The sequence below is a fragment of the Andrena cerasifolii genome, chromosome 4, assembly GCF_050908995.1.
Source record: "Andrena cerasifolii isolate SP2316 chromosome 4, iyAndCera1_principal, whole genome shotgun sequence".
Taxonomy (NCBI): Eukaryota; Metazoa; Arthropoda; class Insecta; order Hymenoptera; family Andrenidae; genus Andrena; species Andrena cerasifolii.
The window spans coordinates 17,400,486-17,415,873 of NC_135121.1; the positions used below are offsets into that span (position 1 = coordinate 17,400,486).

The 15,388-nt window shown below is 40.9% G+C and overlaps 1 protein-coding gene across 6 annotated transcripts in view; it reads left to right on the forward strand.

The window, feature by feature from the left end:
- The window catches only part of Nrx-1 (neurexin 1), a 429,130-nt gene that overhangs the window by 179,981 nt on the left and 233,761 nt on the right, over window positions 1–15,388 (forward strand). For 4 of the 6 annotated variants that reach the window (XM_076811144.1, XM_076811146.1, XM_076811145.1 and 1 more), the window contains exons 5-7: window positions 4,599–4,742; window positions 11,035–11,067; window positions 15,122–15,282. In XM_076811144.1, the coding sequence (XP_076667259.1) occupies window positions 4,599–4,742; window positions 11,035–11,067; window positions 15,122–15,282 (338 nt within the window). The remainder of the gene's footprint in view (window positions 1–4,598; window positions 4,743–11,034; window positions 11,068–15,121; window positions 15,283–15,388) is intronic. The other 2 variants (XM_076811147.1, XM_076811149.1) reach the window with 1 other exon arrangement.

Consider the following 15,388-nt stretch of genomic DNA (forward strand, 5'->3'; position numbering starts at 1 on the left):
CGACTGTCGAACTTCCTCCATAATTCAAGCCGGCTGCGGTGCATCGAGGGGGTGTTTCACAATTAGTCGTAGCTGCCGGAGCTTTAACGTCGTTTCAGCCCCATCGTCAGCAACCCCTCCTTTTCGCTCCAGTTGCGCCGCTCGCTGGCGCGCCCCCTGTCAGCTTTGCTCCTCCGGCGAGGAAGCGCGAAGGTATCGCGTGCTGAAAAGTTCTCCTCGAGCCGGCTGGCTTGTCTCGACTGCTGCCCAATGAATAGGAGAATCGTGTTAGCGTCAACCGCATGTATTTAATGAGCTTTGCCTCGGTTAATAGCATCGTGTTAAGTCACTTCGACACTCCTGGTACCATCGACCTCCATCCTTCTTCCCTCGCTGCCTTTCTTTCTCTCGCGTCGCGACCTTACGTTCTGATCTGCTCTGCTGCTTTGGCTTAGCCTTGCCTCTGTGGGTAGCAGTCATTTTCTGCGTGGGAGCCGGTGGCACCGAATTAATTGGCAGTGTAGCAGGTGTGATTGGGAGGTTCCAGGAGGACTTTTGAAGCTTCGATTATTAAGAGTATTAATTGCTATGTTCGGAGAGCTTTTGTGTGTAGAAATGGTTGATTGAGTGGATGAAAGGGTGCCTATCCAAAGAAGTATTAAATGAGCTTGTTTCAATCTTGATGAACGCAACATTTGCTACTCACTTCGTTCATTTGATATTTTCCGAAGGACCTTTGTGCCAGTTCGTTTCAATTTCACTGCTATTCATGGCTCCTTCAGCGAGAAATTCAATTTCCCGTTTCGGATGGAACGTAAACAGAAAAATTTCGCGCGAAAAAAGTCGGGAGCGCGAATTACATACAGGGCGATGAAACGTCTATCAAACTTTCTATCCCGAGCTACCAATTCGTATTTTTACCTGAATTTTACACTTCGCGTTTCCCGAAGTGCGTTTCGACTTTCGGCGTTGCATATCTGCACTCCGATGTGATATTCCTTGAAAAAAACCAACACAGTTTTTGCATCGTGGAAAATCGATAACTCTTTACCAAGAATAGTTCAGACACGAGAAGGAAACTTTCGCATCCCGCACTCGAGTTTTATCCGCCACCAGTACGTTAAATAACTTTCCTTCGCAGTCTTCTTCTTTTAAGCCTTATATTATACTATCAAACTGTAGATACACCTGAAAGTTTGAAGCGCAGAGTGAATATAACACTGTCTACTGATCTCCATTACTTCCATCCCCCCCACGTGAAAGTGGTTTCGCCAGTATTTTCAGCTTCTTATAATCAAACCTTACGATACTTCCTTTATTCCAAAGTGCCTCCGGCGCAAAGTTCGAAGTTGGAATCTCCACATTGCCAGCAAACCAAACACACACCGTTCGCGAAACAGTGCACACCAGACGCAAGCATATCCCATCAAGGACAGAATGAAAGATTAACCCTGAAGCCCTTTGCAAACGACCTACAAAGAAGAAGAAATTTACAGGAGACTGGGTTACCCGTGGAGCGTCAAAAGGACATTTCCTCACGTGCAGCCTGCAAGCAGTCTCTTCAACGAAGTCGATGCAAACTACTTTTGTTTAATGGTATTAGGCGCTGGCTGCCGTTTCCTTTACACTTCACGTTCCCTGCCCTTTTTCTCCGCGCTGCTTTTCTTCCGGGGATGATTCATTCTCCCTCTTTAGAACGGACAGAAACGAACGAGCTTGAAACCGGGAGGGCAGAAAGAGGATTCCGAGGATTTTACCCTTCGACGTGGCTAATGACACCTCCACGCGTGTCCTCCCTTTGAACGGCGGGAAAAATCGCGTCCATGCGCGTGTACTCGCGTCCGTGCCCCTCTCAGACAGGAAACGGAAGCTGTGGGGGTGATCTTCTGCTGGATGGCCAGACTTTTCCATCCGTGAAAGTGCCTTTTTTGCGAAGCAGCGAGCGCTACAATCGCAAACAGCTTGGCGATCCTTTTGATACGCGTGCACTGCTCTCGTGGAGATTGAAGTGACGGCTACGGGGAGCTGAAACTGTCGAAAGTGAGCAATGCTACATCGTCAAGTGGAACACTTCGAGAAAGGGGGAATATCTTCGGATGTACCGGTGAAATTGATATGCGATAGGTGGTGGGATGGCTATCTTGATTAATTATTAATACTTGCCTCGTGTAATTTGAATTGTTACATGGAGTAAGGACTGCAGGAAATACTAGTAAACTTTTAAAATAATCGATGTTATCAGGTACGGCGATAGTGTCGCGTGCTTCAGTGCCATTTGCACTCTTTCTTTTTATTATGACCAGCAAAAACCACCAGGCGAAAGATAAGCAATTATTTTCACTGCCGTGTGCACTGCACCCCACAACGCATTTCCACGAACTTCTATTATTGATCGTATAATAAAAACGCCCACGCGTGACAGGCTTCAGTCTGCCGCCAAGGCAAGGAGAGGCTTTCAGGTGTCCGCCACCCAATGCTTTGGTTTTCAGATACGTTTTAGAGGATTGAAAAATAACAAATACGTGTTTTTTTATTTTGGGCCGTTTGCATATTTAGGGGGTGAAAGCGCTTATCATTGTTCATAAGAAGAGGTTTAAAAATTCTCATTGTTATATATATGTTTAAACTAATAGGAACTTTTGTACCTCTTCTTATGAACTTTGAGGGGTGGTTTAACCCCTGAATATGCAGAGGTAAAAATAAAAAAATACGTATTGGTTATTTTTCGGGGCTCTAAACATACACGAAAATCAAAGCAATCGGAGGTGAATACCTGAAGAACTCTCGTCAATAATCTACCTTTCGTTAGAAATGTGGAAATATAAATATCTTGCATCAATTCATATCAAATCGAGAAAAATATGTAAATAAGTTTCGATTCAGCTTATAAGTATTCCTTTAATTTTTAAAGTACCTACTCACATAAATTCCTAATGCTAGCAATTAAAATTCAACAACTCTTTTTAATTTTTTTTTGTATAATATAAGAGTTGCTTAATAATTACTGAAAGATTTATTCCATTATATATTGTATTTACTCAGAAAAATATCTTTAAATATAGCTTAATTTTTCGGCCGAGCAAAGTAGAACGACCCCTTAAAAATTCTGCTCCCTTTTTCTCAAATTTCAATAATACTCAGAACGGACCCCTGCTACTCCCATCTCCTATAGTATCTAGAAGGTCTGAATACATAGAAAAAACTACAGTAACCCCTTTACAGCTTTGAGGTTTCGTAACAAGAGGTGTGCCATTTTTTTTGGAGAGGTAATGTTTTGAGACCTCATGTTCCAAAATCTCAAATCTGTAAACTTTGAGACTCTCGCAGCTTTTACTTATACCCAATCACTACATAAACACCTACAGCCGAATCTTCGCAGTGATAATCCTACAATCGAAAATCAAAGGAACAGCCAGCCATCGAACTCGCCTTAATCAAATTATCCCTCGCAAGTGGCCCGAAAATCGTTGCCACTGCTACGTCGACCGGCGCGCAGTGGCATCCCTCTCCTCCCCGCACGAATTGGCGGATGATTTGCGGTGGTAATGAACATTTCAATCGGCGAGTCGGTGCATTCAACCCCGGAGCGTCGCGATTTGGCGCGGCGCCAAAGCCATTAAAGCTCGTCTCATAGCCTTTTTGCCTGGCCTTGCCTCGCTGCACTTTTGTTTGGCCGCATGATAACAATGGGACGATGGAAAATAATGAGAGAGGTCTCGCCCCGGCGTGCACTCGCCGCGGACGCGAGATCAGACGTCTCGAGACTGAATTAAAAACCTTGAGTGTATTAAAACAAAGAAGGGGGGGGGGGAAAGACGAGGGAGCGGGGGACTCATCTTGCTCGTTGCTTTTAATTAAGTCGAAACTGATGCCAACGCGTCACCGTCCGGGGGCTTTATTTATTTCGAGTCGCGGGGACGCTTCCATCTGGATTTCCGTTAGCAGTAAACGTTTGAAAGGGCTTCTTCTGTCGCTCTGCGCGGAGTCCATTAAATTATTCGAGACAGAGTTTGTGCTATTCCAGATTGAATTTGTATAGATATAGCCCCCGAACACGCGGGGTCTCTGTTTTCTCAGATGGAAAGAGAAAGTTCGACGCTTTTGGAGATTCAACGGTCTATAGTCGCCGGTAGGTGAAAGGTTACGGAAATGGCGTTCTATTCAGGCGGTTCGTTCGATTTTTCTACGGACTACAGTGCCGCAGATATACTTTGTTTGAAACTTGAAGCGTGTTGCATTCGAGTAATCTCGTCCGATAATGCATAAATTTTTTAGAAAGGAGTTTACTGAAGGGGGATGTTGACAGTGTTACATATGCGTAGTTACATAAAGTAGTTTTCGATTATTTGAAACGTAACGAGTGAATACGAGAATTGTAAATGAGATATTTAGTTTATCTGGCTTGAAAGTTGCACACCCCCACGAACCACCGATTATTCCAACTATCTGTTAGTCACGTGCGTATATGCATACTTTGGCGTATAGTTTGCAATGTTTTCCACGTTGCATTCGTAACTTTTCAACTACAGTTTCGTCACGTACGTTTGTTATTTGTGCGTTGCAATGATTGCGGTTTATCTGCGAGCTGAACGTGACACGAAGAATTCTTTTTGTTGCAGATAAAGCGCCCTCTGAGGCCTCGTTTAGGGGAACAGAGTACCTCACGATAGATCTGAGCAAAAGTGACCCCGTCCTCAGCACGGAGGAATCCATCAGCTTGCAATTCAAAACGAGACAGCCGAATGGACTTCTGTTTTATTCAGGTAAGTTTACTGTCAAGTTCGTTTCTGTTAGTACGATATGTGGTATTCTTCTATGCATTAGCGACATTAAGTCAAGCTCCAAAAGCATTTTCATACGCAAGGATACTTCATTAGAAGCTTCAGCTCCCATCCTTTCTCCAATTTGAAATTGAAAATTAACCGAATTAAATCTCTAAAGATTGCCATTTAAATACATGGTGATTGCAATTTGTCGTTAGCCCACGTCTGAATATGTAACATTCGTGGTAACTCTAAGTTGATGGTCACAAGTTGTTTCGTTTTGGAAAAAAAAGAAAGTGCAGGAATAATGGCGAGTAGTTCTGATGAATTGGTCCAATTTCATTAACCTTATCAAGATATCAACGATTTTTAATTTTCAATCGAAAGCTTCAGGCACTCGATTAGCATATTCCTTTCGTAGAAAAAGCCAGCCGCCTCGTCGTTTCGTGGCGCTTGTGTTAAAACAAATTAGATTACAAATAGCATCGTTCAAAAGAAGGTCTGCTTGTAAATTCTTGGTGGCAGATAAAACCTGTTCTATAATTCGCTCGCCTAAATTTCTGCCCTGGCCTGCATCCGTGAATTTTGTTCGCTGTACGCCGAAAGCTTCTGCGGCTTCTCGTATAAATTAAATAAACATGGGACTGCCGAAATATTCGCGTCGGTCGCATTGCAGTCGCTGCTTCTTACAGCCTCTCAGGCTTCTATGCAACATGAACGCGCACAGGATAAAAAGTGAATGCGACCCCGTGCTACGTAAATTGCTTTAAGACTGCGGATGGTTCGGCTTTCCCCGAGGTCCACCGAATCGTACCTCCAGCAAAGGGGAATTTCGTTTTTCAACGTAACGTAAAGCGTTATTGTGAAATTCAGACGTGCCTGTGATGATAAATTCAAGGAAACCATCAAATGAATTAAACCTTACGAATGAAATTAGAATGAAATTGAAGGAAAGGGAAAGAACACGATTAATATAATTCCCAGCTCGAATGAAGTATACACTCAAAAGATAAACGTAATTAGCAATTTTCATGGATGGTTTAATAAGTACTCTGCATTTCTTACACCAATCGGTGTGCTAGATAATCTTCGAAATTCGTGTAGCATAATGTATGAATAATACAAACACAGTTATCCTAATATGTTCGAAGCCATTCGTGACCATCTAATGCAAGTTTCTGAAGGCATCGCGTAATATATTAGCAGGAGTTTACTGTCGTTCCTGCTTCAAGTGCAAGAGCAATCGGATTGGTTGTATCGTGGAAACTGTGCAAGAGAATCCCCTTCAATGTAGGAGTATTGTTTGAGAGGACCATTGTCTGTTCGTGTCCCTTCAAAAGGTAGCCAGAAACTCGTGATTCACTCCGTGAAATCCTAGTCCTCCTTGGAGGAGGAACTCCTCTGAGTGGTTAAATCCTTCGAGCACCGTGCCTTTGTTCTCTTGCGCGCTCTAACTGCTGATCGTTAATGCCACCCTTATGTTTATTTGATTCATTGCTGTGTAAGATTAAAGAGAAACGTCGGTGGAATATTAAGGCACGAGGGGAAACCGTGTTAGGAGGGGGCGAGTTATTAGTGGAGACTTGAACATTTATTAAGTAACTGCCGGCTCCACATTTTTTCTAATTACACTGAGCTTTTCGTTGTAGGGCATTCGGAGAGGGAAAGGAAGCTCTTGTAGAATAATTCCTAATTTTCATAGTGTTATCTAATATTTATTATACATATGTAACTTGTAGTAATGTAGTGCTACTATCTGCTGTTGTGAAATAGTGTATACGAACTTACTTTTATTATTCTCTGCTTTGTTACTCTGCTTAGGTATATAGGAGAGTGTCCATTTGAATGATTATGTCGCTTATTACGCTGCTGAATACTTCAAATGCTTAAAAATACTGCGTAGCGTTTGTGTCTTTAATTCATGTAACACTATGTTAAATTAATTCGACAGGATTGAATAAGGGGAAGTATTTCTATCATCCTTGACACGTGGTTGATTCTGCTTAATTGTCTAGTCTCAAGTGTCAATCTGTTAATTCCTCTATTCAGTTTATTACCTCTTTAAAAACTGTAACTCACCGTCGGTTTCATAAAATTAATAAATTCTATAAAAGTAGATCTTCGAGGTAACCAATTAAATTCAACTTATTAATGGTTGATCGCGTCCAATTAATCCAATTAATCTTCACTCTTTAATTTAATCACTTTTTCATTTTAACCCGCATCCAGATACTCGACTACACCTTACTGTACTTATAGTAAACTTCGACATTGCATTTTTATCCGAGACAACCACACTATAAATTATTTAATCCTCCAATAAACCATGGATAATTCACGTATGCCAAATTCTGCCACTTATACTTCGTGGCTAATATCTCAGCTTCCTCATCCGATAATTAACACCGAGGGGTTCGCTGTTAGTGGCTTCGTATTAACGTCAGTCCCAAAGGAATCCTCTGCGATAACGTATCGACTTCCTCGACGATTGAGTTTCGTTCTAGACGCTGGACTCGAATAGGCAGATACAATATCTCACACATTATCTCCCAGGGCTCATTACCGGTCCACAGTCAAGAAATAATAGGGAATAAATGCGATCTCGCGACTGCTAGAGGCTCGGGAGATATCTAGTAATTACTAATTACGATCGAGCGCAGCACTTTGTTATGTAATATTTTTTATTGCAAAGGAAGTGGATCGTGCTAGCCTTGGACGATCAAGTGATCAATTTACATGCCAGAATTTGATTTTTGAATGCTAATTGAACGGTTGCAGAGTTAGAGATTAATTTGATTTTAACTTTGACATAGAGGATGATTTGAATAATTGAAAAAAGAGGACATTTAACACGCCATGTCACAGAAAAATCATAAAAGCAGCAAAAAGGTCACGCAATACGTCCTTCCTCCATTTTTCCCGTTCTTGCCCCCCCATAGCCTGCCCATTTTTCATCAAGGAACAACTTCTCTTAACGACGGGATAAACAAACAAAATTCCCCTCTGCCCACAGGAAGTACCATTTTTCCCTCGCGGCGTCACGTCACGGCTCCACCAGGATGTAACAGGGTGCACGATCCTGCCCCTCGAACGGCTCAAAGTTGCGAAACAAGCGGGCTCCCGCGAACCGTACCGGCGAACCCTAAAAATTTCGTGCTCGAAACAGTTTCGACGCAGGCATATTTAACGAACACGGAACAATGCGCGGGAGTAGCCTCGCGACGGGGTCACGAGCTTAAACTGGCGAAACTGCCTGAAACGTAACGGTCGGATGAGAGATGCAAGTAGGACAGGGTGAAAAAAAAAATGGGGTGGTAGCGATGGTTGGGTCAGGATGCAGCTTCTGGGCGAGCGTGTACGCGGGCGAACTCGCGTGAACGAAGCCAACAGAGAGCAAGGCTGGCCATTACGCAGAGAATTTATACGAGTCGATGGAGAGAGCGGTTCGTTTATATTTCTCCAGCATCCTACCCTCTCGCTTCAGTTGCAGGTGCAACCTAGAGCCTTGAAGTTCCTTGCTTCCGTTGCCAACGGACGCGGTTCGTTGGCCCTTCCGGTTTACAGCGTCATCGACCTTTGGGAACGGTGGATAATTGACGTGTACGATCGGTTCCTTTTCAATCGTTAGCGTAGGAGGGTATTGTCGAAGGTGATTGATCCTGAAGGAGGGATGTAAAGGGACGGGATGGCTTTACAGTGATTGGAATGAAGAAACTATATGTGTTGGACATTTTATCAGCGAATGTTTTATTTCTAATTGTTACAAGTTGTTGTTGATGTTGCTTAGCACGTGTATCTTGAGAAAATTGTTAAGAAACAGAAGCAAATAGATCCCTTTTCCATAACCAGCGATGCAAACAAACGCGAAATTGCCACATGTGTAGTGTTAAGGGGTTACATACGTTCTCGGCGCCTAATAATTGATCACTTTTGGGATTTTTTCCTTGTGAGGTGTGAAATAAATGGAAAATTTTATAATTGTATCTTGTTCTTGGGAGAATTATTCGTATAACAAAATTTATTTGACACACTTTTGTCATATATTGCCGTTCGTTTTCTGCGGTTGCAGCAACCTCTGCACCAAGCAGGAGGCCTCCTTATCAGCATGATAACTTCGACAATTTACAACCTTTTTTAATGAACTTTGCGTTCATCTATGCAGAATGACATTCTCTAAGGGTCATCGGGCCAAAGTTTTGAATTTTTAGAAAATAAGAAAATTATGCCATTTTGAAGAAAGCAGTGGATTTTTCATCTATAATTTCGATGTTTAACTGGTAAAAAAATATTAAAATTAAAATTTTTAATTTCTAAAACTTACTCGATGGCTCTTAGAGAATATTATTCCGCATAGATTAACGCAAACTTCATGAAACAAGGTTGTAAATTAGCGAAGTTATGATGCTGATAAGGTGTCCCCTAGAGGTTGCTGCACCCGCAGCAAACGAACAGCAATATATGACAAAAGTGTGTCAAATAAAATTTGTTATATGAATAAATGTCCCAAGAATATGATACAATTATAAAATTTTCAATTTATTTCACACCTCTCGAGAAAAAAAATCCCAAAAGTGATGAATTATTAGGCGCCGAGAACGTATGTAACCCGTTAAATTATTGTTACGATTCTATGACATTCGATGAAGATTTTGTGGTACGTTTTCTGAACTCCTTTGAATTTTTTATGAAATAGGACATTGAGAAGTTCTTCGTAAGTGATCCTTCTGACTCAGGTTACCTTTTCCAAAGCTAACCAGAAATTAACACCTGAAGACTACTTATGTCTGACCATACTCGTATTCCACTACTTGCGCATATCCTATCTCCTTTCTGCAAGCCTCCACTTGTCTGCACCACATTAACTTCCCGATTTCCTACTAATGAAATTCCCAATTCATTTCCCATAACCTCCCTCCTTCACTCCTGTATCTTCATTCCTCCTCCCCCTAGCATCCTCACATCAAGAACTCCACCATTCCTCGTCCAAAACCGAATGCTTTCCATACTGCCAGCATTGACATCTCATAAATACTCAATTCACCCCTAGGAAACCAAGATTTACCAAACGAATACCGCCCGAAAGCCCCTGAAACACGACCAACGTCACCTGAAAAAGCGTTCGTATCGCAAGCTTCCCTGCAGTTTGAAAGTTATCTTTCGCACGTGTCCCGTGATCTGGAGGAACAAAAATCCGCGACGGGAACCGAAAAGGACAGCGCGGGTCCTGCAAAAATGTGCATAATTTAAACGGGTGACCATAGGTATAGCTTATCTGGCGAACAAATGAGCGACCAGGGGCCAGTACTGCGGAGGCAACAGAGACGCAACGCAGAAAAGTAGAACGTGCACTTTGGGTGTGTGTGTGTGTCCGCGCTGCAGCATTGCGGATCGCGGCCTTGACGCGCGTATAGGTTTCGAGTTCACAGTGCTGCAGCCTCTTCCTTCTCTCATTCGCCCCTACTTTGCAGCTGCACTAGGTGTCTCGTTTCCCTCCTCGCGGTTTTTATCGCCCACTGTTTATTATCTTTTATATTAATCTGGCCTTGGCTGGCATTGCCATCATACTCGCTATTGCAAACGCAGGTTTTCTATCCCATTAGGCTCATCTCCATAAAGATCCTAGCTGAGGTTTAAACTGGGATTTTTATCTCTTAGGTTTTCCCTTGTTTAGTGTTTCGTGATATGTTACTCCCACTGTTTGGTTGTCTGAGGATGTAGGGAGCGTCTCACGTGTTGCTTTCGACATGAGTCTCACTCGAGGATGAGTATTTGTGATGAGTAGGTACTATTGTGTGATGTCGAAGATCAATCTTGACCTATCAGTGCGTTGGTGTTTTTATTGTTTGTTCAGTGGTATTTGAACTTGGATGGTTTGGCATGGAAATTTGTTGGAGCTTAGAAGGCTTGGAAGAGAACGTAAGTTTCAGGTAAGATGGATTGGAGTTTTCGGAGATGTTGCACTGTGCTGTGAAACTACGCTCTGTGGATCAGTTTTTCATACAGAGAGGAAATTTTGGGGATGAAGGTGTGAGTGGAACAGGGTTTCGTTTTTTCGATATGAGGACATTTTAGGTGATTTTAGTGAAACGTTATGACACTTAACTTCAACTAGAAATACTGTTGGAGTCTCTTTGATCGACACTCAGTTCAAAGAATCGCCATGCTTCGTTAAATATACCTTTCATTCTTTAGGTACTTTTAGGCACATTTCCATTTAGTTCCATCTTCATCTTTACCGCAATAACGAAATATCTTTGAACCCATATTGATGCGAACTTTTTTGTTCAAACAGGCGATGGACGCAATCGGGCTACCTGCCCAACTGGTAACTAAAAGCTTATATTTAATTAATTATTAATATTTCATATCGACATCGATGATTTTGATTTCATTATTGTATGTGAATTCCAACCTCTTACCCAACAAACTTACTCATATTTTCCACTTTTTAACTCAACTCTGTGCCATATTCTCATCGATTTTATCCTACCCACAGTCATAATCTCTACCATCGAGTTATTTAGTACGTGTCGTACTAAATATCTCTGTATTCTCTTCGAAAAGAGATGAATATTGAACACATTGTCTCCAAGAATAAATATGCATTTAATCCATGTTGCAACGATTGTTGCACTCAACCTGCATCCTTATCTCCGCGAATACACACACACACACACACACACACACACACACACACACACACACACACACACACACACACATACACACAGCTGTATCTTGGTAGTTCTCCTACGTTTTTCTCGCTATTCTATTTGGCCCTTGCATTTGAAGACTTGGTGTGCCATAGGATTACCATAAATGAATAAACGCTGAATTTTAACGGCAGTGCACCAATCGTCCCGTCGACGTCGACGTGCCAGCTTTCGTTGTTCCGCGATGAAGCTTTACACCCCCCTCGAATTTCAATTCCCCTCGCTTTTCGCTTTACATCGTCGCGTTGTTATTCTCGGAGAAAGAGTTCGGTGAAAATTGAACGATGGAAATAAGAATTACGGGTTTCCACGTTCCTAAGTCGTTCAAATTTTGAGGTTCAGGCAAATTTAGATTGACTAAAAGATTACTAAGTTGATTACGATCAGCTGGAATGATTATTGGTGACTTGTCACGTCTGGAGAGTTTAATATTTCAAATTTAACATCTTCTTTAATATTCTGTTATTCGCTGCAGTGCTGAGAAAAACATACAATGTTGAATCGTTAAAGAATTCTATGTTTTTTGCTCTTCCTCGTGGTTCTGATACCTTCGTGCATTCACTGTTCGATAGCATTGTTTACTCATCACAATGCATGGTTTCTCGTTCTTTGTTTCACTGCTCATACATAAAAATGATATGAGAACAAATAGAGGAATGTGTAGTGCAGGGTATTTGAATTTTAATGTGTGGAACGAGGGACATGTTTTTACGATATTGACAAACGAGAATCCTTGTAATCTGAGGTATTTTTCTTAGTTAATGAATTTCTTTCGCTCCCATTTCCTTTAATTTATTCAAAGATACAAATATTTTACTAATTCTTGCAAAAAAATTCCTTCAACATCTCTGTACATGTTACTCTACTATTCATCTTGTCAATCCTTATCTTTAATTTAGGCCATTAAAAATCAGGTGACTTATGCGTTCAACTGCCTAATCGCAAGTAAATTTCAAAATGCATAGGTAATATGGAAAAAAGAATCAAGATCTATGCAAAAGTAAATTGGTTGTGCTTTAGAATTAAAATATCGAAATGAAGAAATAATTAAGTGATTTTTATAATATCTTAGATTTTACAGACTTGTCAAGCAACTTTTGAGATAACAGTAATAGTAGCAGTATGCCTCTAATATATTTACACACACGTATGTAGTATATTGAAAATTTCCCCAGGGTTTTTAATTTAATACCATTTTTATTTTCTAAAGAAATGTTTTCCAAACCTATTCTATATAGGAAAAACATTGTAAATTATACAGTAATAGATATATAATAACGGTATTTATATCTATTTTTATTCATTTTATTAAATATTCCAAAGAACGATGTAATGTTTACACACCTCAGGTAGCCGCACGGTCCCTCCCTTCTCTTCATAGAAACTTCGAAAGCATTTAGTTGAACGTGCTTTTGTTGCCCATCCACTACCCTGCTGGGCACGAATTCCCAGCACTGACCATGCTGATAGGCACCGAATGTTATTTCGAGTCAATACTTCAATATTTACGAGTTATAATATTTTTAAAATTTATTTCCAGTTACTATTACATATTAAATTCTACTACTCGCGTTTAAAAGTAAATCACCAGCCCAGTGTATAAAACAAGCTACTCTTTGACTTAAAGTGGAGAATAATTGCCCACTTTTCAAATACGACTATAAATTTCATAATTTCACTAACTAGGGTTTCAATTACACTGTATAATTACAATCACTCCTACTTCCTTTCTAAAAGAATTACATATTCATTTATTCCTTGAAATATCTGAACCACAATCTTAAAACAGCCCTTAAATCCAACCCCAATTACACTACCCGAAGTATTAATTTCGCCACTCGAATATTTAACACGTTATCACTTGTACCTCAGCTTTAGTATTAGAAAACTATGCTTGACTACCAACCACTTCATAAATCATATCTATAGAAACTATGCACACTATTTAGATTTGTAGATGGCACAATAAATATTTCCAGTTACGTATGTCACTAACATTGCCCTTTGCGACAGCAGAACTTCTTCCACGACGATGATCTCATTCGACTCGACGTCCCGAGCATCACCGAAAAAGATCTCTTCTCACGGACCACGGTTCATCCCCGTTTCTCTTGCGATTCAGTTCACGGGGGTGGGGATTAGTTCATGAAACGACGAGACGTATAAATCGTTTGTATCCGCTTACCATTAGTTTCGGCGCTTTTCGTTTGCGCGGGGCTCGCTGGTGCCCGGCGAAACGACTGACCTCGTCGTTAATAATTATCGTGGCGACCGAACTGAAAAGCCCGCGGATTATGCCGGTTATATCGGCGAGCCTCGAAACGAGCCGAGGGATTAAGACGCGGCAAACGGCCGTTTATTTTTATTGTTTTTCGGCGAAAGGTGGCTGACGACGGCCCCTGTATCCGTATAATTATGTTCGAGCTACGCGGGATTATATCCAGCGTTCGAGCGCGTGTACCTTACCCTCGTACGAGATTAGGGGGCGTTATAATTTCATTCAGCACCGTTATATTTAACGGTCGAATGGATAACGAGGCGATCGTGGCGTAGGTGCTTCTGTTTCGTAAACGGAGATTAGTCACTTTGATATTTAGTGATTTGCAGGCGGATGATATAAGGGATGGTTTTTTTTTACTGTGGTAGACAATATTTATTTTACTGGTTAGAATGGGGAATACAGTGTGTGAGAATAATTTTAGAATTACCGAGGAATAAGGGTGGTCTATGTTTTGGAAAGAGGACATTCTGTGGGTTATTGGAATAAATACTGTGTTAGCTACTAATAGTACTCTATAGTACTATTTCTGTTTTTGATATTTGTGTAGAACCTCGATATAAAGTTCTATTTATAGGTTTTTCATATCCTTTTGTCTACTACCTAATTCACAATTTCCTACTCCAAATTTTCTTGTAAATTTCTCAATCTTACATCGTATAGGGACTAACGAGGGAAGTTATGCAACCCTGAAATTCAGAGAATTATGCAACTTTGTGTGCAAGTAGAGTAGTTCATCCGTAACACAAAATTATTTCTTGTTGACGCAACAGTGCAGTTCTAGGGGGTGAGATCACCCCTTGAAAAATTGCAGAGTTTTCTTTATCGTGCAATATCTCGAGCACGGCGAGAGATATCGAAAAGAAATTTAAACAAAGTTGCATTTTTTTTATATCTACAAAATTGTATAAAAACAATTCTCGAGAAATCCATGCTTTTCAAATTACCCCATCACTAATCCTTGATTCGATAATTATTTTTACACAGTTTTTTAGATATAAAAAAGATGCAACTTTTATTTAAATTTCGTTTCGATATCTCTCACCGTTCTCGAGATATTCCACGATAAAGAAAACTCTGCCTTTTCTTCACAGGGTAATTCCAACCCCTAAAACAGCACTATGGTACCAAAAAAAAAATAGTTTTGTGTTACTGATGAACTACTCTACTAGCACACAAAGTTGCATAATTCTCTGAATTTCTGGACTGCCTAACTGCCCTTGTAAGTTGTAACGAAACGTGCTGCGATCTTCACTATGGAATGAATTCTCTGAATTAGTTCTAGGAATATCATACCCCAACACACGTGAACGTAAAATAGAATTTTAAGCTTGCAGTTTGCCATTACATCGGTCGTATCAACGTGGTTCTTTTCTGTGTGATTTCAGGAGAGGAAGATGATTATCTAACTGTATCTTTGAGGGATGGTGGAGCCGCTGTGGGGATGACACTGGCCAAAGGGAGATTGGATCTCCATATAAAGCCAGCCAGGGTCCGGTTCGACGATAATCAGTGGCACAAGATCATCGTTCACAGGAAGGTTCAAGAGGTAATGGAATTCATACATTTCATCCCGCGTACGACGATTAATTAGAGCAAAGTAACGAGTGGTGGCTGGATCGATTGTTCTCAATCGTTAGAAAAGGACGCCCCAG